This window comes from Dendrobates tinctorius, unplaced genomic scaffold (assembly GCF_039654945.1).
Source record: "Dendrobates tinctorius isolate UK_male_01 unplaced genomic scaffold, ASM3965494v1 ptg000181l, whole genome shotgun sequence".
NCBI lineage: Eukaryota > Metazoa > Chordata > Amphibia > Anura > Dendrobatidae > Dendrobates > Dendrobates tinctorius.
Window position 1 is genome coordinate 4,549,046 of NW_027361848.1, and position 27,373 is coordinate 4,576,418.

General features: G+C 50.8%; 1 protein-coding gene across 5 annotated transcripts in view; it reads left to right on the top strand.

Moving 5' to 3' along the window:
• Positions 1-962: 962 nt before the first annotated feature.
• TAF5L (TATA-box binding protein associated factor 5 like) overlaps positions 963-27,373 on the top strand; it is a 129,521-nt gene continuing 103,110 nt past the window's right edge. The window contains exons 1-2 of one of the 5 annotated variants that reach the window (XM_073551845.1): positions 964-1,157; positions 11,052-11,139. Coding sequence is in view for 2 of the 5 variants with exons in the window: in XM_073551848.1 (XP_073407949.1) it covers positions 1,140-1,157 (18 nt within the window). In the remaining 3 variants the exon portion in view is untranslated. Of the gene's footprint in view, positions 1,158-1,186; positions 1,310-11,051; positions 11,140-27,373 lie in introns of those variants that run through there. The other 4 variants (XM_073551848.1, XM_073551844.1, XM_073551847.1 and 1 more) reach the window with 4 other exon arrangements.

The following is a 27,373-nucleotide window of genomic DNA, read 5'->3' on the forward strand; positions in this document are numbered from 1 at the left end:
TCTAGCGTCTTCAGTGGTGAATCTGCTAGACAGTATAGGCTGCTGTCCTCAGGACCTGCAGGGAGCCTGTATTCTCTAGCATCTTCAGTGGTGAAACTGCTAGACTGTATGGGCTGCAGTCAGGACCTGCAAGGAGCCTGTATTCTCTAGCATCTTCAGTGGTGAATCTGCTAGACAGTATAGGCTGCTGTCCTCAGGACCTGCAGGGAGCCTGTATTCTCTAGCGTCTTCAGTGGTGAATCTGCTAGACAGTATAGGCTGCTGTCCTCAGGACCTGCAGGGAGCCTGTATTCTCTAGCATCTTCAGTGGTGAATCTGCTAGACAGTATAGGCTGCTGTCCTCAGGACCTGCAGGGAGCCTGTATTCTCTAGCATCTTCAGTGGTGAAACTGCTAGACTGTATGGGCTGCAGCCAGGACCTGCAGGGAGCCTGTATTCTCTAGCATCTTCATTAGTGAAGCAGCTAGACTGTATGGGATGCAGTCAGGACCTGGAAGCCCATACATTGTGATGTCCTTACTAATATATACCTGGAAGGAGCCTGTACTCTCTAGCGTCTTCATTAGTGAAGCAGCTAGACTGTATGGGCTGCAGTCAGGACCTGGAAGGAGCTTGTATTCTCTACTGTATGGGCTGCAGTCAGGCCCTGGAAGGAGCCTGCACAATCAGAATTAGCCAATAATATAAACCTGCAAAGAGCCTGTATTCTCTGTACAGGCAGTCATTTATACCTGGAAGCAGCCTGTATTCTCTGTACTGTGAGTAATATATACCTGCAAGGAGCCTGTATTCTCTAGCATCTTCAGTGGTGAATCTGCTAGACAGTATAGGCTGCAGTCAGGTCCTGCAAGGAGCCTGTATTCTCTAGCATCTTCAGTGGTGAAATTGCTAGACTGTATAGGCTGCAGTCAGGACCTGCAAGGAGCCTGTATTCTTTAGGCTCTACCCACACTCTAGGCTCAACCCCGGGCCGGTGTTGGGTCTGTACCGGATGCAGGCGGTTCTGCACTGTGACACCTTTCCCTCACAGAAGCAACTCCATTCTAGATTGGACGACCCACCGTGTAGGTCGGAAGCTCGATATTGAACTTCCGGTAAGGCGCCAAAGCAGTCTCGGCTGATCACGTTGAAGGCGGTGAATGTTTCTGCGATGTGCGGTAAGAACACGAAATGCTGTTCATTAAGCTGCAGGGGCGGCGAGCTGTCGGCGTGTGCGCTGCCACCGAACCAGGGGAGGGAGGGTTGTGTCTGCTCCCGCTTTGTGTCAGGCGCGAATGTGCGGGCTCCGACCCGCAGCCTTGTTCTGGTGGTAAGGTTTCATAGAAGCAGTAGGTGTTGTGCAAGCACATAAGTAAATGGCAGCAAGTTGATTGGACTACTTGCTCAGGTAGCGGTGCTGCCTCATCCCCAATCTGTGGGCTGTAGGTAACGTAATGGAGATGGAGGAAGCCGGCCGTGCACGTTCTGTGTGTGTGTGTGAGAACCGGCCGTGCACGTTCCGTGTGTGTGTGTGAGAACCGCCCGTGCACGTTCCGTGTGTGTGTGTGTGTGTGTGTGTGTGAACCGGCCGTGCACGTTCCGTGTGTGTGTGTGAAAAGCTGGCCGTGCACGTTCCGTGTGTGTGTGTGAGAACCGCCCGTGCACGTTCCGTGTGTGTGTGTGTGTGAAAAGCTGGCCGTGCACGTTCCGTGTGTGTGTGTGAAAAGCTGGCCGTGCACGTTCCGTGTGTGTGTGTGAAAAGCTGGCCGTGCACGTTCCGTGTGTGTGTGTGTGAGAACCGGCCGTGCACGTTCCGTGTGTGTGTGTGAAAAGCCGGCCGTGCACGTTCCGTGTGTGTGTGTGTGTGTGTGAAAAGCCGGCCGTGCACGTTCCGTGTGTGTGTGTGTGTGTGTGAACCGGCCGTGCACGTTCCGTGTGTGTGTGTGTGTGTGAGAACCGGCCGTGCACGTTCCGTGTGTGTGTGAGAACCGTCCGTGCACGTTCCGTGTGTGTGTGTGAAAAGCCGGCCGTGCACGTTCCGTGTGTGTGTGTGTGAAAAGCCGGCCGTGCACGTTCTGTGTGTGTGTGAGAACCGGCCGTGCACGTTCCGTGTGTGTGTGTGTGTGTGTGTGTGTGTGAGAACCGGCCGTGCACGTTCTGTGTGTGTGTGTGTGTGTGTGTGTGAAGCCGGCCGAGTGTGTGTGTGTGTAATGTGTGAAGAAAGCCGTGCGCGTTCCGTGTGTGTGTGCAATGTGTGAAGCCAGCCGTGCGTGTTCCGTGTGTGTGTGTGTGTGTGTGTGTGTGAAGCCAGCCGTGCGCGTTCCGTGTGTGTGTGTGAAGCCGGCCGTGCACGTTCCGTGTGTGTGTGTGTGTGTGTGTAGCCGGCCGTGCGCGTTCCGTGTGTGTGTGAAGCCGGCCGTGCGCGTTCCGTGTGTGTGTGTGTGTGTGTGTGAAGCCGTGCGTGTGTGTGTGTGTGTGTGTGTGAAGCCGGCCGTGTGTGTGTGTGTGTGAAGCCGGCCGTGCGCGTTCCGTGTGTGTGTGTGTGTGTGAAGCCGGCCGTGCGCGTTCCGTGTGTGTGTGTGTGTGTGTGTGTGAAGCCGGCCGTGCGCGTTCCGTGTGTGTGAAGCCGGCCGTGCGCGTTCCGTGTGTGTGTGTGTGTGTGTGTGTGAAGCCGGCCGTGCACGTTCCGTGTGTGTGTGTGTGAAGCCGGCCGTGCGCGTTCCGTGTGTGTGTGTGTGTGTGTGTGTGTGAAGCCGGCCGTGCGCGTTCCGTGTGTGTGTGTGTGAAGCCGGCCGTGCGCGTTCCGTGTGTGTGTGTGTGTGTGTGTGTGTGAAGCCGGCCTTGCACGTTCCGTGTGTGTGTGTGTGTGTGAAGCCGGCCGTGCGCGTTCCGTGTGAGTGTGTGTGAAGCCGGCCGTGCGCGTTCCGTGTGTGTGTGTGTGTGTGTGTGAAGCCGGCCGTGCGCGTGTGTGTGTGTGAAGCCGGCCGTGCGTGTGTGTGTGTGTGTGTGAAGCCGGCCGTGCGCGTTCCGTGTGTGTGTGTGTGTGTGTGTGTGTGTGTGAAGCCGGCCGTGCGCGTTCCGTGTGTGTGTGTGTGTGTGTGTGTGTGTGTGAAGCCGGCCGTGCGCGTTCCGTGTGTGTGTGTGTGTGTGTGTGTGTGTGAAGCCGGCCATGCGCGTTCCGTGTGTGTGTGTGTGAAGCCGGCCGTGCGCGTTCCGTGTGTGTGTGTGTGTGTGTGTGTGTGTGTGTGTGTGTGTGTGAAGCCGGCCGTGCGCGTTCCGTGTGTGTGTGTGTGTGTGAAGCCGGCCGTGCGCGTTCCGTGTGTGTGTGTGTGAAGCCGGCCGTGCGCGTTCCGTGTGTGTGTGTGTGTGTGTGTGAAGCCGGCCGTGCGCGTTCCGTGTGTGTGTGAAGCCGGCCGTGCGCGTTCCGTGTGTGTGTGAAGCCGGCCGTGCGCGTTCCGTGTGTGTGTGAAGCCGGCCGTGCGCGTTCCGTGTGTGTGTGAAGCCGGCCGTGCGCTTTCCGTGTGTGTGTGTGTGTGTGTGTGTGTGTGTGTGTAATGTGTGAAGCTGGCCGTGCGCGTTCCGTGTGTGTGTGTGAAGCCGGCCGTGCGCGTTCCGTGTGTGTGTGTGAAGCCGGCCGTGCGCGTTCCGTGTGTGTGTGAAGCCGGCCGTGCGCGTTCCGTGTGTGTGTGAAGCCGGCCGTGCGCGTTCCGTGTGTGTGTGTGTGTGTAATGTGTGAAGCCGGCCGTGCGCGTTCCGTGTGTGTGTGTGTGTGTAATGTGTGAAGCCGGCCGTGCGCGTTCCGTGTGTGTGTGAAGCCGGCCGTGCGCGTTCCGTGTGTGTGTGAAGCCGGGCGTGCGCGTTCCGTGTGTGTGTGAAGCCGGCCGTGCGCGTTCCGTGTGTGTGTGAAGCCGGCCGTGCGCGTTCCGTGTATGTGTGTGAAGCCGGCCGTGCGCGTTCCGTGTATGTGTGTGAAGCCGGCCGTGCGCGTTCCGTGTGTGTGTGTGTGTGTGTGTGTGAAGCCGGCTGTGCATGTTCCATGTCGTGTGTGTGTAGCCAGGCATGCGCGTTCCGTGTCGTGTGTGTAGCCGGCCGTGCGCGTTCCGTGTCGTATGTGTGTGTAGCCGGCCATGCGTGTGTGTGTGTGTGTGTGTGTGTAGCCGGCCATGCGTGTGTCGTGTGTGTGTGTGTGTGTGTGTGTAGCCGGCCATGCGTGTGTCGTGTGTGTGTGTGTGTGTAGCCGGCCATGCGTGTGTCGTGTGTGTGTGTAGCCGGCCATGCGTGTGTCGTGTGTGTGTGTAGCCGGCCATGCGTGTGTCGTGTGTGTAGCCGGCCATGCGTGTGTCGTGTGTGTGTGTAGCCGGCCATGCGTGTGTCGTGTGTGTGAAGCCGGCCGTGCGTGTTCCGTGTGTGTAGCTGGTCGCGCGCCTTCCGTGTCGTGTTTGAAGCTGGCCGTGCACGTGTTTTGTGTGCGCGTGTCGTGTGTGTGAAGCCGGCCGTGCGCGTTCCATTGTGAAGCCAGCTGTGCATGTTCCATGTCGTGTGTGTGTGTGTAGCCGGCCATGCGCGTTCCGTGTCGTGTGTGTGTGTGTGTGTGTGTGTAGCCGGCCATGCGTGTGTCGTGTGTGTGTGTGTGTGTGTGTAGCCGGCCATGCGTGTGTGTGTGTAGCCGGCCATGCGCGTTCCGTGTCGTGTGTGTGTGTGAAGCCGGCCGTGCACGTTCCGTGTCTGTGTGAAGCCGGCCGTGCACGTTCCGTGTCTGTGTGAAGCCAGCTGTGCACGTTCCATGTCGTGTGTGTGTAGGCGGCCGTGCGCGTTCCGTGTTGTGTGTGAAGCCGGCCGTGCACGTTCCGTGTGTGTGAAGCCGGCCGTGCACGTTCCGTGTTGTGTGTGTGAAGCCGGCCGTGCGCATTACGTGTCGTGTGTGAAGCCGGCCGTGTGTGTGTGTGTGTGTGTGTGTGTGTGTGAAGCAGCCTTGAAAGGATTAAAAATCCATTGTATATACACCCGCACACCCGCTCTGGCAAAAATTAAGAGCCCAATGCAAAATTTAAAGTTTGTCTGATTTTTCTCTTTATAGGCATTTTTCAGTAAAATGTAAATTGCTCTTTTATTCTATTTATTTATTTTATTCTAACTACTGACATGTCTTCAAATTTCCAAGCACTAAATTTTGTATTTATTTTCAGAAAATGAGAAATGGTCAAAATAACAAAAAAAATGCCGTGCTTGTAGACCTCAAATAATGCTAAGAAAGCAAGTTCATAATCATTTTAGAAACAACAATACTAATGTTTTAACTCAGGAAGAGTTCAGAAATCAATATTTCCAGGACGTCCCTCCTGACAGCACCATGGAGGTTGTCCTTTCTTCATCCTTATAGGGACAGGAAATGCACGAGAGGTTAAAAAGTCCACTCCCATACTCCAGTGTTTTTCCACGAGAGATGTCATGGAAGAAGTGAACAGCTTTGGCGTCCAGCGCTTACCATGCCGACTCAGGGGGATCGGGGGTCCGGACTCCATCTTCCCCCTGTCAAGTAGTCCGGGTAGTATCCGCCAGGTATTCCGTGGAGCAGGGCTCCGGGACTCGGAGCCGCTTCCCCTCAGCTGGGCTCCCGCCGTCGCACACTGCATCATCCTTAGGGCTGAGGCCGCATCACTTCCAGGCGCCAGATGACGACTTCCGGTTGCGTCACAGCGTGGACGCATCAGAACCGGAAACGGAGCGGCGACGTGGCAGGAGCGGCAGACGGCATGAGGATCAGTCGACCCACTCAAGGCAAGGTAGGATAAAGTGGCGGGGAGGGTTGGATACAGGACTACCACAACCGCCCCACCATGGAAAACGTTGTGAAAGCCAACGATCACCCTGAACCACCAGTGTCTGTAAGTCATGGGGCACGATGGACATGAGGTAACAGGAGCTTAAACCAAAAAAACTTCTGTGCTTTCTGTTAGGAAAAGACGGCACCGACTCCTGCATCGTCAACCTCCAGGACATCGGGCAGATCCAATAAATGCCCCATCTGTGCCAGCAAACTACTGGGGTCGTGGAAAAAAACCCTATGTGAAGAGTGCACCTTTAAGATCGTCAGAGGCAAACAGGCCTCTTTCCTTGCAGAGATGCGCACAATGGTCAGAGAGAAGGTCTAGGCCTCCATCTCAGGACTGCTACCTACCCAGTCTTCCAGCCAGCTCCGTGCTAAGAGACCAAGATGGGAGTCCGATCAGTCATCGGACGAAGATATCCAGGCGCTATGTATGGACTCGGAGGAGGAGGGCGAGATCACCTCAGAACCCCCCCCAGATGGGAAAAAGATACCTCTTCTCAGAAAACACAAGACGAGCTTGTCAGCGCCGTGCAAAGCACTATGCAGATTGAGGAAACCCCAAAGACTCAGTCCGTCCAGGATGAGATGTTTGGGGGCCTAAGAGCTAGGATCTGCCTAGTCTTCCCCGTTAATGACCATATCCGTACAATGATTTTAGAGGAATGGGAGGACGCAGAGAAGCGGCTCGTCGTTCCTTGAGACTTTAGGCTTCAACTACCGTTTAACCAGGAAGACATTAACACTTGGGATGAAGTTCCTAAGATTGACACCCCAGTGGCCAGGGTGTCAAGTTAGACTTCAATTTCCTTTGAAGATTCCTCTAGTCTCAAGGAAACCATGGACAAGAAGACGGACAGGCTCCTAAAGAGCGCTTGGGAGTCCTCTACGGCGGTTATGAAGACAAACATAGCTGCCAGATCCATGCATCTATGGATCGACCAGTTAGAGCACCAATTAAAAGGGAAAACCCCTAGAGGTGATATCTTAGAGGGCCTTCCCCTGTTGAGGATCGCAACCGGATTCCTGGCGGACGCTTCAGCTGAATCCGTGCAATTTGTCGTCAGGAATAATTCTTTATCCAGTGCGGCTCGACGAGCCATATGGATGAAGACCTGGTCAGGGGATTACTAGACGAAAAATGTTATGTGCCATACCTTTCTCAGGTGGGAAGGTATTCGGACCGGTCTTAGATAAAATACTGGAGAATGCCTCTGACAACAAAAAAGGGTTTCCTGAGGAAAAAAACAAAAGATATTTTCCCTTTCAGAGGTCCCGTCCTTCCCAAAGGCAAGAATATAGCGGGAAAGGGAGATCAGCTCGCTGGGAATACCAGAAGGGGGGAAAAAGTAGGGCCCCCCCTCGCTTCGGGCAAAGTTCCAGGAGCAGGAGACAATGACGCCATACTAGTAAGGCTACTTTCACACTAGCGTCGTGCGACGCACGTCGCAATGCGTCGTTTTGAAGAAAAAACGCATCCTGCAAAGTTGCCCGCAGGATGCGTTTTTTCTCCATAGACAACATTAGCGACGCATTGCCACACGTCGCATCCATCTTGCGACGGATGCGTCGTGTTTTGGCGGCCTCGACGCACAAAAAAAGTTACATGTAACTTTTTTTCTGTGTCTCCGCCATTTTCGACCGCGCATGTGCGGCCGAAACTCCGCCCCCTCCTCCCCGGACATGACAATGGGGCAGCGGATGCGATGAAAAACTGCATCCGCTGCCCCCGTTGTGCACGCCTTTCACAGTGTGCGACGGTACGTCGCCCCGACGCAGGGCGACGGCCATCGCACAACGCTAATGTGAAAGTAGCCTAAGGCTATTCCCTCGAATTCACCAACCCCCCCCCCCCCCCCCCCCAGCACGGTTCGTAGTTACAAATCCCCGATCCAAAACCCTTATAGACCCTATGTGGGCAGATGTAAAAGATCTGCTAAGATCAGAAGTAGTGGTTCCGGTTCCAGAAACAGAGGTCAGGGCCACTATTCAACTCTCTTCACAGTAAAAAAAAAAAACCCGTCAGAGGATAGTCGGACCATTATAAATTTAAAACCACTAAACCAATGGATCCGATACAAAAGATTCCGAATGGAGTCCCTATAAACCACCAACCCTCTGATAGATTGGAACTCCGCAATTTGCACAATAGATCTAAAAAGTGCATACTATCACGTTCCCATCCACCCTCACGCTCAGAAGTTCCTGTGGTTTACACTAAAAATTGGAAGCGGGTACTACCATTTTCAGTTTCAGGCTCTTCCTTTCGGCCTAGCTTCAGCACCCCGGGTTTTTACGAAGCTGGTCGCCGACATGGTGGCACACTTAAGACAAAACAGCATAATCATCGTGCCATACCTGGACGACTTCCTTGTAATATCTCTTTCAGCATCTGAGTTAAAAGAACAAATAGTGTCGGTAATTTCCACGCTCGACAACCTAGTTTGGATCCTGAACAAAAACAAGTCAGACCTGCAGGCCGGTACCCTGAAAAAATTCCTGGGAGTCATGTTAGATTCCAAAAGAAGAATCTCGTTTTTACCGGAAGTGAAAAAGAAACCCATCATGAACAAAGTTCATCAGCTATGGCGAGATCGAATATCCATAAGATCTGCAATGAAGATCCTAGGTACCCTGACAGCATGCATACCCTGCGTAATGTGGAGCCAGACTCGCACAAGAAACCTACAAAGGGAATTCCTGGCAAAATGGAACAGAGCAACCTCTCTACAAAGAAATTTGGCCGTCCCCAGCCTTAAAATCATCTCTGAAGTGGTGGATCAGTCACAGAAACATCAGCCAGGGAGTGCCTTGGATCCTGTCACCATGCATGACTATCGTCACGGACGCCAGCAGGGAAGGATGGGGGGCCCATCTGGAAGGAACGTGCCTTCAAGGAACATGGCCCGGAAACATCAGTTCACAGTCCTCAAAACTACAGAGAACTACGAAGCAGTTTGGGAGACATTAAACGAAGCAGGTCGAGTCTACAGGACCAACATATAAAAGTCATGTCAGACGTGACCACAGTATCTTTCCTACGCCATCAGGGGGGTCCAAGACACGGAAAGCTTCAGGACCTAGCAGCCCGCATCTTCACCTGGGCGGTGAACAATGTTAGCTCCATATCAGCGGTACACCTAGAAGGCTACAGGAACAACATGCCGACTATCTGAGCAGACAAGAAATCCGAGCCACCGAGTGGGAATTGAAAGAGGAGATATTCAGAGACTTGTGCCATCGGTGGGGAACCACCCAGCTGGACCTCTTCACGACAAAGAACACCAAGCTACAGAGATTCTTCTCCCTCAATCCAGCGGACCATCCAGAGGGGGTCGACGCCTTGAATCAGAGATGGGAAGGGGGATTGCTATACAGGTTTTCCCCCCATTTGGTATTATAGCAGAGTCCTCAGAAAGATCCAGGAGGAAGGAGCATGGGTGATGCTAGTGGTACCCTTCTGGCCCAGGCGAAGTTGTTCCTCCTCCTGGAAAAGATGACTCAGGAGGGACTGCTCCATCTACCAACGACAGAAGACCTGCTTTCACAGGGCCCTGTTCTGCACGCAAATCCAGAGAACCTACAGTTGGCTGCATGGATCCTGAGAGGGAGATCCTAAAATCCAGAGGCCTCTCTGACCAAGTGATCTCAACGATGCAGGCCAGCCGTAAGCCCGTTACGAGTGCAATCTATTGTATGATTTGGAGGAAGTTCTGCTCAGAAGGTGGTAGTACCCTCATAGACCTCTCTCGCCCAGATATCCCTCAAATCCTTGACTTCCTCCAGGCAGGATTTAATAAAGGTCTGAGTCCAAACACATTGAAAGTTCAGGTAGCAGCTTTAAGTACTTTCTTAGATTTCTCCTTGACCTCTTATCCATGAATAGCGCGTTTTACAAAGGCCATCCAGAGATTGAGACCCACATTAAGGAAAACAGTCCCCCCCTCCGTGGGACCTAAATCTGGTACTTAACGCTCTATGCAGACCCCATATGAGCCGATGTCAGAGATAGCTGCCTCAGCTCACACAGAAAACTGTCTTTTTGGTAGCCATCACCTCAGCCAAGTGGCTGGGTGAGAGCCAGGCCCTGTCAGTCCAGAACCCCTACATTCAAATATTCGACGACCTCATAATACTAAAACTGAACCCAGGATTCCTCCCTAAGGTAGTATCTCCCCAGAATTTAAAACCGGAGATAGTCCTACCCTCATTCTGCCCATCTCCGAAAAACTATAAAGAAAAATTCTTTCACTCATTGGACGTCAGACGAGCGGTCACACGCTACTTAGAGGCCACTCGAGAGTGGAGACAGGACACAAAATTGTTTGTTCAATACGGGGGTAGAAATAAGAGTAAAGGAGCATCAATGCACTCCCTAGCAAGGTGGATAACGTCAGCTATCTGCTCAGCATACGAGGCCGAGGGATTACCTATACCAGAGGGGCTTAGAGCTCATTCCACTAGGGCGATAGCAACGTCATGGGCAGAGAGCGCGGGAGCCTCTGTAGAGCAAATATGCAGGGCCGCCACCTGGTCCACACTAAACACTTTCTGTAGACACTATAAATTGGACACGTTAGCAGCTAGCCAGATGACCTTCGGTCGTAAAGTGCTACAAGCAGTAGTCTCACCCTAGTGAATTCCTACTTTGGTATTCTCCATAGTGCGGTCAGGAGGGACGTCCTGGAAACGGAGATTAGACCTACCGGTAATGTTTCCAGGAGTCCATCCTGACAGCACTGGTAGTTCCCTCCCGATGATTTATTTGTAATAATATGCTTGTACAAAATCTCAATAAATAATAATTGCATCCATACTGGTTTGGTACTTGGAAAAATCACTGGAGTGTGGGAGTGGGAGGGGACCTTTTAACCTCTCGTGCAGTTCCTGTCCCTATAAGGATGAAGGAAGGACAACCTCCATGGTTCTGTCAGGATGGACTCCTGGAAACAACATTACCAGTAGGTCTGTGGGTTTTTTTTGCCTTCCCCAGGATCAACAATGCAGAACAGCTGCACTAAAAATAGGCTGAACTAGATGGACATAAGGTCTTCCTTCAGATGTTAATCTCCGTTTTTGTGGAATAACCATGATTTTTAATCACAACTTTCATGCATCTTGGTGTGCTTTCCACCAGTCTTTGACACTGCTTTTGGGTGACCTTATGCCACTCCTGGTACAAAAATGTAAGCAGATCTGTTTGATGGCTTGTGACTATCCATTTTTCCTCTTGATTACATTCCAGAGGTTTTCAATGAGGTTCAGGTCTGGAGATTGGGCTGCCCATGACAGGGTTTTGAAGTCGTGGTCCTTCATCCACACATGACTCTCTGGTAAGGTTGATTTTGTGACCTGACTACTAACACCAATCCTAACTCCCCGGAAGTACCCCCAACCCCCTCCCATATATAAAAACTCAACCAACAATCCTTTTTCTTTGGATAAAAATAGCCACAGCAGCCAATTTATTGATAACTAAAACAATTGGTGAGGTCCTCGAAGCTACAAAAAAGTCTGGTGATTTTTCCATGACATTGCCCCTCCCCTCTCAGACTTACTCCTAGTCGTGTTCAGCTGCTCAGGAGCACCATGAAACCGAGGGAAGTACCGTCAATGTGAACCCCAAGTTCCATCGCCGGGTATCGCCCAAATCTCACCAGACCACCATCAAATAACCATCCAATAAAGGAGATCCACATATTTAATGAATCCCCAGTCCCGATTTGGAATCAACTTCGAGGACCCACCAACGCCTCCAAAACATTAAGGGAACTCAATGTAGCAAACCTCTGACTCACAAACATCCAACAGCGCTCAGGAGAGGAAAAAAACCCTGTGGAGGAAACCTCTAGGGAACCATGGCTGAAGGATTGCCCATCTCTTGGGCTTAAAAGGTAAATGCCAAAATAACTCTTCATTTTTTTACGAATGGTGGATGGGTTTTCGCTGTCCAGTGGTCTGAGGCCAAAGAGGGCAGCTCAACCTCAGTCAGTCCTATTTGTTTTTTTTTTCCCCCCTGAGTCCCCCCTGTAATCTGTCATTTCTTCTCTACCTTCAGACCACTATCCCTTCAGATCACCTTTCATCCCCCTCCCCACTCTCCACCCCCTATCTTCGCCCGCTGTCTTGGGGTCATACTTGACTTCGAGCTTTCCTTTGCCCCCCACATTCGATCACTGGCTCGCTCTTGTCATCTGCACCTCAAAAACATATCTAGAATTTCTAGAATTCGACCTTTTCTTACTTTTGACTCCGCAAAAACTCTTACTGTTTCTCTTATTCATTCTTGTCTCGACTATTGTAACTCTCTTCTAATCGGTCTCCCTCTTACCAAACTCTCCCCTCTCCAATCTGTCTTGAATGCTGCAACCAGGATCATATTCCTCACCAATCGTTACACCGATGCCTCTACCTTGTGCCAGTCATTACACTGGCTACCCATCCACTCCAGAATTCAGTATAAACTTATTACCTTCACGCACAAAGCCCTCCATGGCTCAGCACCACCCTACATCTCCTACCTTGTTTCAGTATACCACCCTACCTGCGCCCTCCGTTCTGCTGATGACCTGTGGTTAGCATCCTCAATAATCAGAACCTCCCATTCCCGTCTCTAAGACTTTACACGTGCTGCGCCAATTCTTTGGAATGCACTTCCCAGGTCAATACGATTAGTCCCCAATCCCCACAATTTTAAGCGTGCCCTGAAAACGCATTTATTCAGACTGGCCTACCGCCTCAACACATTAACCTAATCTATCCCTGGGTGGCACAGTCAAAAATTTTACCATAACCAGGTTCCCCGCATCATGTTTCCACATGCTTTATGCATGCATTAGCCATCTGTGTCTGTACTGTTACACACTTAACATTATGGCTGGTCCAAACAATCAGGGCAATTGTTACCACCCACCTTTCGTGTCTACCTCTTTCCTCATAGACTGTAAGCTTGTGAGCAGGGCCCTCATTCCTCTTGGTATTTGTTATAATCTATGTGATTATTGTTATGCTGTAATGTCTATTGTCTGTACAAATCCCCTCTGAAATGTAAAGTGCTGCGGAATATGTCGGCGCTATAGAAATAAAATTTAATATTATTCTCCCATCTGGTCACTCCCTCCCTTCCAGCATCATGTCACCCTCCTATCCCTGCGTGAAAGGTCCGTCTGATACTTTGACTAAGCTGTCTGGCATGGCGCATTGTCCTGCTGGAAAAAACAGTCCTCAGAGTTGGGGAACATTGCCTAAGCAGTAGGAATCAACAGTTTTTCCTGGATAACCTTGTATGCGGCTTGATTCATACATCCTTCGCAAAGATTAACCTGCCCAATTCCAGCCTTGCTGAAGCATCCCCAGATCATCACCTATCCGACACCGAATTTCACAATGGGTGCAAGACACTGTGGCTTGTACGCCTCTCCAGGTCTCCATCTAACCAGTTTTATAAAAAATCAGCTTCTCTACATGTCTGACAGCCATTCCATTCCAGTGTCAGTTGAATTATAATCAGAGTACACCTCATTCTACTTAATGTGCTTCTGATTAGGTGATCACCTGAACCAAATCTTATTTAATGAAGGAAAGTATAAAAAACCCTGCTATGAGGGGACATGGCAATGCAGAAGAACTGAGAGGACGTGCTTAGGCAGAGCTCCTACAATCCTGATTCAAATCCTGCCTTTATATCACCCAAAAGACCCACCTAGATAATACTGTGGACCCCCTGGGCTCTGGGGAACCTCTGGCTTCTGAGGAGGTGCGGAGTGCGGCTCTGGTCGGGGTAGATCCCGGGAGACCCAGACGGAAAGCAGAGCCTGCAAGGAGGTGGTGGCCATTTTCTACTGCGTGCTCTGAAACTGAGACGCAGCCTGGAGGACTTCACCTCATGTGCGGCGGGTTGGATGGAGCACAGGACTCAAAGGTACACAGGAGGGTACGCATGGTGTGAGCTCTGAGAAATGATCCCCGTGCTCCTTCATTGAAGTTATACGCTGCCCGTTGGCGCCTGCCATCTTGATTACATTCACCGTTCTCATCACCTCTCAGTTGCTTGGAACTGGGGCCGTGGTCTCTGTGGCAGTTTGCTGACAGCACACTTCATCGGATCGCACGCCGGGTCTGTTTTAGGATCTTTATAATACAATGTCGCTACCCTGAAGCTAAGGTTGCATTGGGCACTATATCCTGCTGATAAAACGACTTAACAGACTGTTCTGATATCTCTGTACTTTCACTTTCAGTTCCCCAATTTCCTGGGCCTGGAAGGGTGGATAACGCAGCGACTTGCTGACAGAGCAGCATCTGTGATATAACGCTGTCACTCTGTGCGCAGTCTGGCTCCAGACAGAATGAGGCATCCAGTGGTGAGGAGTTTGTATGGCGTCGGAGATGGCGGTACGCATACACACTGCATACCGCTATCTCCGGCACCATACTTACCTGACTGGGAGGAGCGTTGCCGCGGTGCTTCTCTTCGGCCGAAGACCGGGGCAGGAGTGCGGCCGGAATCGCGCATGCGCGTAGCGTGTTCCGGCGCCATTTTACTGAAGACACTTGCAGTGTGTCTTCAGCAATATGGCGCCGGACAGCGCTATGGGCATGCGCGTACTCCGGCGCCACACTCCTCCCCCGGCCTCCAGCAGAACGTGACAGCGCTGGAGCACAGGAAAGAAGGGTTAGTATATATTTTTTTTTTTATTATTGCATGTGTAGTTTAATAGGGGTGAGGGGGACCATACATATCAGGATAAGGGGGGTGAGGGGACCATGCATACCAGGATAAGGGGGGTGAAGGGACCATGCATACCAGGATAAGGGGGGTGAAGGGACCATGCATACCAGGATAAGGGGGGTGAAGGGACCATGCATACCAGGATAAGGGGGGGTGAGGGGACCATACATACCAGGATAAGGGGGGTGAGGGGACCATGCATACCAGGATAAGGGGGGTGAGGGGACCATGCATACCAGGATAAGGGGGGTGAGGGGACCATGCATACCAGGATAAGGGGGGTGAGGGGACCATGCATACCAGGATAAGGGGGGTGAGGGGACCTTGCATACCAGGATAAGGGGGGTGAGGGGACCATGTATACCAGGATAAGGGGGGTGAGGGGACCATGTATACCAGGATAGGGGGGTGAGGGGACCATGTATACCAGGATAGGGGGGTGAGGGGACCATGTATACCACGAAAGGGGGGTGAGGGATACCATGCATACCAGGATAGGGATGAGGGGGGGTACCATGCATACCAGGATGAGGAATAGGGTGCCATGCATACCAGGATTGGGGGGGTGAGGGTACCATACATGCCAGGATAGGAGGGGGGCAGCACATACCAGGATGGGAGACCATATACCAATAAAAATGCTCGCGACTCGGGCGTAGAACGGGTTCAATAGCTAATATTATCATAGTATAGCTGGAAAAGAGCTGCCCCACTGACCAGATAAGTTTGGTTGTTCTGTCTCACAATAGTAAAATCAAGCAAATTAAGCTCCTGCACTACAAGAGAGCTGCTATAAATTAGGGGCAAAGGAAAGGGACAATTTACTTCACCAACTTGCTATACCACATAAATCTTAACCATGAGCCTGCCGAAGAGTTCAGGGGCGGTTGAAAAACTAAAAGAATTTGCAAGGCCCGACCCCTCTGATAATTCAAGATCCCGCAGAAATACTCCATCAAATGTTAAAGCTGGGGACCAGTGTAAAAATTGCACTTCTGATGGTGGAGAAGGAGGGGATCAAGAAGACTTGACTCTAAGGCAGGTGTCTGAACAATTAATGCAAGCCATATCTCTAACTAGATCATCCCTGACTGGGAAAATAGAGGAGGTACATTCGGAAGTTGGGCATCTTCGGCACGATATGCAAGCCATGAGAGGACGCATTACTGAAGTTGAAACGAGTCTCCAGCCTGGAAGATACCCTTACGCTGTTGGAAACTAAACTGACAAAAGTAGCTGGCTCCATAAATGCCTGGAGGCAGAAGGCGGACGACCTGGAAAACAGGTCGTGCTGGAATAATATCTCAATCATTGGATTACCAGAACGATCTGAAGGTCAACGACCGGATACATTTTTGGAAAATTGGCTTAAAGACACTCTTGGAGATGTGTTCTCTTCAACCTTTTTCATAGGGTCCCAACATAATTTCTCCCCCCAGGCAGTCCGCCACGTCCTTTTTTGGCACGTCTCCTAAATTGCAGACAGACGCTATCCTCCGCATTGCAAGGCAAAAAAGCCCCATTAAATTCAATAATGCCACAATATCAATTTTTCATGGAGCTACAGAAGCAGCGGGCTCAATTTATGGAGATCAAGAAGCAACTCGGGAGAAAGAAACATCTTATATTCATTGATCTACCCAGCACGACTCCAAATTGTTTACGAGGGCTTATCCAAATTCTGCACAAACCCGGCAGAGACCGTGGAATGGCTGCGGTCCCATGCGTGAGCGAATGGAACGTCACCCTGATTTGACTGCTGTCGTTCCCTTTATGAGTACATAGGGGGAAAAGGGGGCTCTTTCCGCCTATGTAACACTGATACCGGACACTGTTCAGTGAGGGTACCCTCTTTTTGGGAATATGACAGGAGCTTGGGACTGTGCTCCTCTTTGAACTTTATTTTGTTTTTTCATGTTTCAGTATTGTTAGTTGATGTTTATATAGCTACTGCTGCCAAGATACTAATTTATGCTGCCTGTAAGGTTCAGTCTGTGTGACACTGTATACCATATTAGGACAGGGGACTATGGGGTCTGAATTCATATGTATGATTGGAATGTGAGAGGTCTTGGGTCTCCCCGAAAGAGAATTAAGGTTTTTTCCCAGATTAAATGTCATCGTCCTCACATTGTGGGCCTGGTTGAAACACACTTGACCAGAGATTCGGCTCGTTATGTGCAGAAACCATGGGTACAGTGGGTCCATACATGCATTCCACACCAGTTACTCTAGAGGGGTTTCTTTGTTAATCCATAAGGACACTAGATGCGAGGTCAAGTAGGCTCGGAAAACCCTGAGGGATGCTTTGTTTTTGTGCACGTGTCGATAGATTTGAAAGGCCATGTCATAATGTGTGTCTATAACCTACCCCCGGGCAATATATCAGTCGTTAAAAAGGCGGTAAGCTTTGCTTTAAATTATTCAGATGCATTAGTTATGTGCATGGAAGATTTTAACCTTGTCATGGATAACGATCTTGATAGACTTAAGGCCCCGTCACACACAGCGAGATCGCTGATTTTGTGACATCACAGCGATCTCGCCAGCGACATCGCTGTGTGACACACATCAGCGACTGCCCCAGCCCCCCCACCCCCGCCGGGTATCGCTGATCGTGCAGGATCGTCCTGGGCCATTTTTTGATGGTTGGTCTCCCGCATCGCTGCGTGTGGCAGCGGGAGACAAACGATCAGCGACACTGCACGCTGGTATCTGAGGTAAACAGCGGGTTTCTAAGAACCATGCGGCTCTTAGTTACCCGCTGTTTACCTTAGATACCAGCGTGCACGCTGGTTTCCAGGGTAAACGGCGGGTATCCAAGAGCCACGCGGCTCTTAGAAACCCGCTGTTTATCTTAGATACCGGCTTGCTCCCTGGTCCTGATCGCTGGAGGGGCTGTCTATGTGACAGCTCACCAGCGATCAGCTTAACAATGTCCCAGCAATCCCATCCATGTCGGATCGACGGGACATCGTTATGTGTAACAGGGCCTTTAGACTAGATGACGTGGGACGGCCTACTCTCCATCTCCGCTATCATTGTTCATCGAGGGCAGTGGTTGGTTGGATTTGTGGAGGATACGTTATCCTGACGTGAGTATATACCTGTCACTTGTCCATTAGATGCACTCGTATAGATTATATATTTGGTTCCAGCAACCTGGCAATGTGGGTGGGGGATGTGGAACATGGGAACAGGGGAATCTCAGATCATAGCCCGATAATACTTACACTTAGATTTGACCAAAGGAGTCATAATTGTTTTGGAAGTTGAACCCATTTTGGCTGAAATGTATAGGCCCCAATGACAGAACTCTAAACCAATTAGACAGCTTCATTTCATCCCACCCTGAACCCCAAAATATTAACTTGTTTTGGGACGCTCTTAAAGCGTATCTTAGGGGATGTTTGTCTTCCACAATTTCTTATATTAAACGGGTGACATCTAGGGAAGATGATGAGATGGAAAAACGATTGAGGGATTCGGAAGCAAGTTATATAGCTAATCAAACAAATGAAAATAGAAATGAGTGGCTAAACGCCTATTGATTTATACACTCAGTATATGGATACCAAATCTAAACGTAAATTGTTTACTCGTCGGTCATATTTTGAACTAGGAAATCAGTCCAAGTTACTGGCATTAATAGTGCGCCAACACAACACATCTTATACCATACTTCAAATTTGAAAACTAGATAACTCAATAGTAACCTCAACAGGTGATATAATCCAGAGTTTCCATGACTATTATAAAACGTTATATAGTTCCAAAGGTGATTTTAGTACTTTGGACTGCCTTGAGTATTTATCAGACATAAAGTTTCCCACATTGAGTCCCGCTCAACAAGCCTTTCTGGATGCAGACTTCACAATAGAGGAAATAAATTAAGCTATAGCGGATTTGGCTTCTGCCGGATGGATTTCCCATAGAAATGTTCAGAAAATATTGGGATGTTTTGGCACCACTCCTTCTGAGGGTGTTTTCCGAGGACCTGGAGGAAGGTTCTTTACCGGACTCCTTTTATGAGACAAATATAAGTGCTTGGGAAGGATCCTCTTGAATGTGGATCATATCGCCACATATTGTTGGTAAATGTGGACTATAAGATCTTCACTAAAATCCTGGCCACTAAATTAAATTTGGTGATACGAGAAATAATACATCCAGACCAGACCGGTTTCATGCTCGGGAAAAATACATCTATTAATATCAGGAGAGTTCAGTCAGTGGTCCAGTACAGTTCCCTAGTGATAAATAATGAATGGGCCTTGGCCTCGCTGGATGCGGCTAAGGCCTTCGATTCTCTTGAGTGGTCATTTTTATCTTCATCTTTACAAAAATATGAATTCAGTTCCAAATTTAGGAAGTCGATTTGCGCTTTGTACATGAAACCAAAAGCCCGAAGAATAATAATAAATTACTCTGTATCTGAATCGTTCTCTTTGGCAAGAGGAACACGCCAGGGGTGCCCCCTTTCCCCGGCCCTCTTTGCGCTTGCAATCGAAGTGTTGGCGATCCGTATAAGATCCACTCCAGACATTAACCCCTTTACTACCAAGGCTGGTTTGTACGTTAACTCCCGGGCCAATTTTTACAATTCTGACCACTGTCCCTTTATGAGGTAATAACTCAGGAACGCTTCAACGGAGCTAGGCGATTCTGACATTGTTTTCTCGTGACATATTGTACTTCATGATAGTGGTAAAATTTCATTCATATAACTTGCGTTTATTTGTGGAAAAAAACGGAAATTTGGCGAAAATTTTGTAAATTTCGCAATTTTCCAACTTTGAATTTTTATGCTCTTAAATCACAGAGATATGGCACTCAAAAAACTTAATAAGTAACATTTCCCACATGTTTACTTCACGTCAGCACAATTTGGGAACCAAAATTTTTTTTTTGTTAGGAAGTTATAAGGGTTAAAAGTTGACCAGCGATTTCTCATTTTTACAACACTATTTTATTTTTACGGACCACATCACATTTGAAGTCACTTTGAGGGGTCTATATGATAGAAAATACCCAGAAGTGACACCATTCTAAAAACTGCACCCCTCAAGGTGCTCAAAACCAGATTCAAGAAGTTTATTAACCCTTCAGGTGCTTCACAGGAATTTTTTGAATGTTTAAAAAAAATTAACATTTAACTTTTTTAAAAAAATAATTAATTCAGGTTTAATTTTTTTATTTTACCAAGGGTAACAGGAGAAATTGGACTGGAAAAGTTATTGTGCAATTTGTCCTGAGTACGCTGATACCTGATATGTGGGGGGGGAAACCACTGTTTGAGTGCATGGCAGAGCTCGGAAGGGAAGGAGTGCCGTTTGACTTTTTCACCACAAAATTGGCTGGAATTCAGATCGGATGCCATGTCACGTTTGGAGAGCTCCTGATGTGCCTCAACAGTGGAAACCCCCCTACAAGTGACCCCATTTTGGAAACTAGACCCCCCCCCCAAGGAACTTATCTAGATATATGGTGAGCACTTTGAACCCCCAAGGGCTTCACAGAAGTTTATAACGTACAGCCGTACAATTAAAAAATCATATTTTTTCCACAAAAATGATCTCTTCACCCCAATTGTTATTTTCCCAAGAGTAACAGGACCCCAAAAGTTATTGTGCAATTTGTCCTGAGTACGCTGAAACCCCATATGTGGGGGTAAACCACTATTTGGGCGCATGGCAGAGCTCGGAAGGGAAGCAGCGCCATTTGACTTTTTTGGCTGGAATTGAGATCGGATGCCATGTCGCGTTTGGAAAGCCCCTGATGTGACAAAACAGTGGAAACTTCCCAATTCTAACACCAACCCTAACCCCAACACACCCCTAGCCCTAATGGGAAAATGGCAATAAATACATCTTTTATTATTATTTTTCCCTAGCTAAGAGGGTGATAATGGGGGGTTTGATTTACTATTTATGGCGGGTTTTTATTTTTCGCAGCTGTCACACGCTAAAAGACGCTTTTTATTGTAAAAATAGTTTATGCATCACCTCATTTTGAGAGCTATAATTTTTCTATATTTTGACCCACCGAGTCATGTTAGGTCTTATTTTTTGTGGGACGAGTTGACTTTTTTATTGGTACCATTTTCGGGCACGTGACATTTTTTGATCGCTTTTTATTCTGATTTTTGGGACACAGAATGAACAAAAACCAGCGTTTCATTAATTTCTTTTGGGGAGTGCGTTTACACCGTTCCACGTGCGGTAAAATTGATAAAGCGGTTTTATTCTTCGGGTCAGTACGGTTACAGCGATACCTCATTTATGTATTTTTTTTCTGTTTTGGCGCTTTTATGCAATGAAAACAATTTTACATAAAAATAATTATTTTTGCATCGCTTTATTCTGCGAGCTATAACTTTTTTTTTTTTCCGCTGATGACGCTGTGTGGCAGCTCGGTTTTTGCGGGACAAGATGACGTTTTCAGCGGTACCATGGTTTTCTCTAGCAACCTTCCACGACAGCATAGGAGGAGGTCGTCTCCACGCCCTAATGGGGGACAGGAAGCACGAGAGGTTGAAAGGTCCCTCCCTCTCACCAGTGTCTTTCCTGTCCCCCATGGGGCATGGAGAGGTCTGGTGTGCTGTGTGGCCGGTTGCTATAGCATACCTGTAGATGTTTTAAAACCGGGCAGTGGTGGTCGGTGGCGCAGCCTCCCCTCCTCCGTTCTGCTCCCATCTGCTCCTGCATTCGGGACCGTTCCTGGCCCTCCCGCGCTCCCCATTGGGGAGTAAAGCGGGCCAGTGATCCCCGCCGGAGGCCTCCCGCAGCTCTCCGGCATCTCCTCCTCCCCTGCGTGCTGTGCGAAGACCCGGAAGTGACGTCACGCGCGGGTCACTTCCGGGGTATATGGAGGGCACGCTGTCATGGTGGCCCCCATCCTGCTGCCAGCGCGCGGAGCTCGCCAGCACCTGCTGTGCCTGCTCCAGGACCCAGGGAGGAGGAGGGGGAATCAAGTTGAAGCGCTGAGGGCGGGGTTAACCCTTCATTAACCCGCTGGAAGACGCCGACAGGTAAGGCAAATCCCCCTGCTGTCATGGACGGTTCTTCCTGCCCTGCATCTGCAGAGCCCAGCGTTGCCCCAGCCACAGTGAGTGTTACCTGGGATGGGTCCTAGTGGTGCGATCCGGGATAGAGGTCCTTAAAATACTTCTCCCCCTCTTTCTTATAGGGAGAAAAGTCTCCCCATAAAAGCACCAATACATCCAGCAAAACGGCCAAATGTGCCATATGCAGTACGAAACTTCCCTCTAATTGGGAGAAAAAGTTATGTCAGGCATGCACGGATAAAGTGGTCAGGGCCAAGCACCCGTCATTAATTGACGAGATCCGCAGCTTGGTCACCCGTCAGGTTCAGACCTCTTTAGCCGCCCTGTCCCCCCCCCTCCATCTCCACCCCCTCCGATTATGGGCTCACCACCTTCAAAAAAACGGAGGATTCAGGTGGAGGATTCAGAATCCGAGTCGAGGAGATAATTCAACTCGAGCTCCGAAAATTGGGAGCAACCAGGGACCTCTAGGGCACCTGACGTTAGAAGGTATCTCCTTTCCACAGAATACGTGGAGGAGTTGATTAGCGCAGTACGCGCCACTATGGGCCTAGAAGATGAACCTGTCACGCCAACAGCACAGGATCGCATGTTTGGGGGATATGAAGGACCTAAGCGAGCAGGCTTTCCAGTTCATAAAAGCATAGCGGACATGATCTCCCAGGAATGGGAATACCCTGAGAAACGCTACTCAGCCCTTTCAGAGCTCCGTCATAGATTTCCTCTGGAAGGAGAGGAGTTTAAATGGGACATCCCGAAGGTCGATGTCCAGGTGGCAAGGGTGGTAAAGAAGACGGTTCTACCATTTGATGATGCGTCTCAGCTTAGAGACCCAATGGACCGTGAAGCTGAAAGCCTCCTGAGGAAAACATGGGAAACCTCTGCGGCCACCTTAAAATCAGGAATTGCGTCCACTTGTGTCTCTAGGTCCCTCTTTCAATGGATTGAGGAGCTAGAGAACCATATTTCGCATGGTACCTCAAGGAGTGACCTCCTTAACTCACTCCCTATCTTGCAGAGAGCTACGGGCTTCCTGGCAGATGCATCAATAGAGATGATCCGCACTTCTGCCAGAGCCACGGTACAATCAAACTCTGCCAGACGAGCCCTCTGGCTTAAGACGTGGAGCGGAGACATTACATCCAAAGTAAAACTATGCTCTTTACCTTTTAAAGATGAACATGTCTTCGGCCCTGCCTTAGACGAAATTCTGGAAAAAGCCACTGACAAAAAGGTGCTTCCAGAGCAGAGAACCACAAGAAAACGTCTTTTTCCAGGACGTCCACCTGACAGCACCATGGAGGACGTCCTCCTCCTCCTTACAGGGACAGGAAACACACGAGAGGTTAAAGGTCACGTCCCACCCCCTCTTCCTCAGTGTTTTTCCTGTCCCTGCACGGAGGGACACACGAGAAGCTACCGGAGGGGCTCAGGGTATCGTACGGCCAGTCCAAGCCTTCCCGTCAAGAGGTCCCGGGGCCGAAACTCTCCAGGGGGGAGTCCCTCTGCCCCAAAGGCCAGGAGCAGGACGACGCTCCTGGAGGGAACCGTTCCTCCCTATGGGAGGCTCTCGGCTCCAAAGACTCACCGCATGGCAGGTGATGGTCGGCTCCCCGCAGGCTGCAGGCGGGGAGGGCACCGACGGACGACCGGCGCAGCGGCACTGGGAGGCAGGAACGAGGCCCCCGCAGTCCGCCATTGCAGGCGAAGAGGCCGGAGTGGCAGTCTGACGCTGACAGATGGGGGTCGGCTCCCCACGGCGCAGGACAGAGGAGGCCGCCATAGTCGCGCGCAGAGCAGGAAGTGGGGGAGGCGGCCTAGCGCGAGAGGCCGCGCGTCACATCCGGTGACGTCAGACGCCGCCGCCCCCTGAATCCCGGCGCGCGCTTCTGACAGCCACTGAGCGCTCGCCTCTGAAGGCCAGACAGCGCTCGCTATTGAGACTCGCCACTGAACCACACACCGCTCGCCTGGGGGGTCCACATCGCGTGCTCCTAAGGCAGAGCGCGCTTCTGGAGAACCAGGGAGCAAGCTTCGGTGACTGCGCCAGGATGGAAGGGGTCGCTCCAGCAGGTGGAGGGGTAAGTGCGCATAGCGCAGACCACCCTCCCCCGCCCATTACCCCAACCCAGATCTGAATAGGTGCCCCTTCTGTATTATTAGGAGAGGGGAGCCCCGACAGAATCCCCCTCGGGGACGAAGGACCCGGCAAAGGCCACCTCCAAATCGGTCAAGTGCCCAGTATGCAGGGTAAAGCTGCCAGACGCATATAACAAGACCCTATGCGGACCCTGTACCTCAAGGGTCGTAGGCGAGGAACAGCCATCCCTCCTAGCCGAAATGAGATCGCTGATCAGGGAGGAGGTTCGGGCCTCTACATCCAGCCTCGCACGGCGTCAGTCTCCCAGCCCAGGGCCGAGTCGCAAACGTCCAAGGTGGGAAGCGGACCCAGAGTCGGAAGAAAGCCCTAGTGAGGAGTCCGAATTCCGGGATTCGGATCAGGAAGAAGAAGGCGAGATCCGGGGGGATAGACAGGATCAGAGCAGGAAATACCTATTCAGACTGGAGGACACAGACGAGTTGGTCCAAGCAGTCAGAAATACTATGCAGATAGAGGAGGTCCCTAAACCACAGTCCAGACAGGACTTAATGTTCGGAGGACTGGTGGCCCGGAGACAGGTAGTGTTCCCTGTAAGTGAACACATCAAAACGATGGTCCAGGAGGAGTGGAAGGAGGCAGAGCGTCAACTGACACTCTCCCGAGACTTTAGAAGCAGACTGCCTTTTGATCCTGAGGAAACCCGGGCATGGGAGGAAATTCCTAAAATAGACGTCCCAGTCGCTAAAGTTACCAAAAAGGCGGCTATCCCATTCGAGGACTCATCAGGTCTTCGAGACCCGATGGATAGGAAAGCAGACGTCTTACTAAAAAGAGCGTGGGAGACGTCGGCGGCTCTTATTAGGGCCAACATAGCAGCCACCTCGGTGGCCAGATCTATGTTTTTGTGGATGGGGCAGTTGGAAGAGCACCTAACCAACAAGACCCCTAGATCAGACATCCTAGCATCCCTTCCGCTCATGAAATCGGCTACGGCGTTCCTATCAGATACGTCGGCCGAATCGGTAAGATTTGCAGCCAGAAACAGCTCCCTCTCCAACGCGGCCCGAAGAGCAGTCTGGCTCAAATCCTGGTCGGGGGACAACGCTTCAAAAACTAAGTTATGCGCCATCCCCTTCTCGGGCCTGAGGGTATTCGGGCCAGCCCTAGATAACATTCTAGAGTCGGTGTCCGATAAAAAGAAGGGATTCCCGGAGGAAAAACCCAGGCGGCCCCAGCCCTTTCGGAGAGGCCCCTTTCCTAGGAGGCAGACCGAGTTCAGGGGTCGGGCAAGGTCCAGTAGAGTCTCCTATAAAGGCTCCTTCAGCCAGACCGGAAGGGACAGAGGTCCCCCATTCTCATCAACCTCTAGATCAAGGAGGCAATGACGCCATAGGTATTGGGGGGAGACTTCGCAACAAACTGGTCCCGAGTTACCCACAATCAGTGGGTCCTCAAAACCATCGCGGAGGGCTACAACATAGAACTTTATTCGCCTCCCCCCGAAAGATATATTACCCCCACTGTCGTCCTGGAAGACTCCGCAATGTGGACGGATCTTCAGGACATGGTAAAATCAAAGGTCATAGTACCAGTTCCCCCGTCAGAAAGAGGGAAAGGGCACTATTCGTCCCTGTTCTCGATCACAAAACCGTCCGGCGAGGCCCGTACCATCATAAACCTGAAACCACTGAATGCCTGGGTCAGGTACAAGAGATTCCGGATGGAATCGGTCCGATCCGCAACCCTGCTGATAGATCGGGACGCCGTCATGTGCACCCTAGACCTAAAGAAGGCCTACTACCAGGTCCCTATCCATCCCTCATCCCAGAGGCTGCTAAGGTTTGCGGTCAGTTTACCAGCCCGGACCTGCCACTTCCAGTTTCAGTGTCTTCCATTTGGGTTGGCCTCAGCTCCCAGAATCTTTACAAAGCTGGTAGGAGAAGTGGTGGCCTACCTGAGAGATCAGGGTATTGTGATCATACCCTATTTAGACGACTTCCTACTGGTGGCAAGATCCAGGGAAGCGCTCGTTCGCGACAGAAACCGAGCGACTACGGTAATGGAGTTCCTTGGATGGGTGATCAATTGGGAGAAGTCGAACATCAGGCCAGAAACCAGGAAAATATTTCTCGGGGTCCTCCTAGACTCAACCGACAGAATATCCTGGCTACCCGAACAGAAGCAGAGGATTATTCAGACCAGAACCAGAGACCTGCTGAGACGTCAGTTCTCCATAAGAGAGGCGATGGAGGTCCTGGGCCTCATGACGGCCTGCATCCAGTGCGTCCGATGGGCACAATTCCACTCAAGATCACTGCAGAAAGAGATCCTTGCGAGGTGGGACAGAAGTCAGGCGTCGCTAGACAGACCCCTAAGGCTGCCAGAACAAGTAAGAGAGTCCCTTCGGTGGTGGACACGGTCCAGAAACCTTCAGGTGGGCGTACTTTGGACAGCCTCTCCATACGTGGTAGTCACCACGGACGCCAGTGTGTGGGGTTGGGGAGCCCACATAGAAGGGAGAATCTTCCAGGGGAAATGGCCAGTAGACATCAAGACCAGATCCTCCAATTTCAGAGAACTCTACGCGGTCTGGGAAGCGCTACGGCGGAACCGGTCGATACTAGTGAATCGTCACGTCCGTATACTATCCGACAATATGACGACAGTGGCATTCCTGAAGCACCAGGGAGGGCCCAGACATCAACCACTACAGGACCTAGCGGAAAAAATATTCGCTTGGGCAGAAAGAACAGTCCAATCAGTGACCGCGGTACACCTAGAGGGTTCCCAAAACGAAGTAGCAGACTACTTGAGCAGGCAACGGATCCGCCCGACGGAATGGGAACTGAACGAAGAGATCTTCAACCATCTCTGTCAGCGTTGGGGGACCCCCAGCATAGATCTCTTCGCAAGCCGAAAGAATTCAAAAGTCCCCAGGTTCTATTCCCTGAATCCGACGGACCACCCAGAGGGTGTGGATGCCCTGAGTCAGACCTGGGGAGAATCCCTCTCCTACGCATTCCCGCCACTGGCCCTCATACCGGCAGTGCTCAGGAAAATACGCGAGGACCACGCACGAGTGATGCTGATCGCTCCATACTGGCCGAAGAGAAGCTGGTTTCCCCTCCTAGGAGCCATGGCAGTTGGAAATCCAGTCGAGCTACCCCTGTGGAAGGACATCATCCACCAGGGCCCGATCTACCATCCAAACCCAGCAAGACTTCATCTATCGGCTTGGATCCTGAGAGGGACATCCTGAAGTCAAAAGGATTGTCAGACCAGGTCATATCCACCCTACTGGCCAGTAGGAAATCGGTGACATCCGCAATCTATAGAAGGATATGGAAAAGATTCTGTCTGGAGGGTGGCAGGTCCGATCTCGTGGCAGGCAGCCCCGACCTCCCTAGCATACTAAGTTTTTTGCAGGCAGGTTTTAATAAAGGCCTTAAGCCTAGTACTCTAAAGGTCCAGATTTCAGCCTTAAGCGCCTTCTTCGATTACCAGCTAGCTTCACATCCCTGGGTAATAAGATTTATAAAAGCCACGCAGCGCCTGTGCCCCACGATTAGGCAGCTAACCCCGCCTTGGGACCTGGGCCTGGTACTCAGGTTTCTCTGTACAGACCCCTATGCTCTAGACGAGAAAATAACCATCTCTGCCCTCACCCGT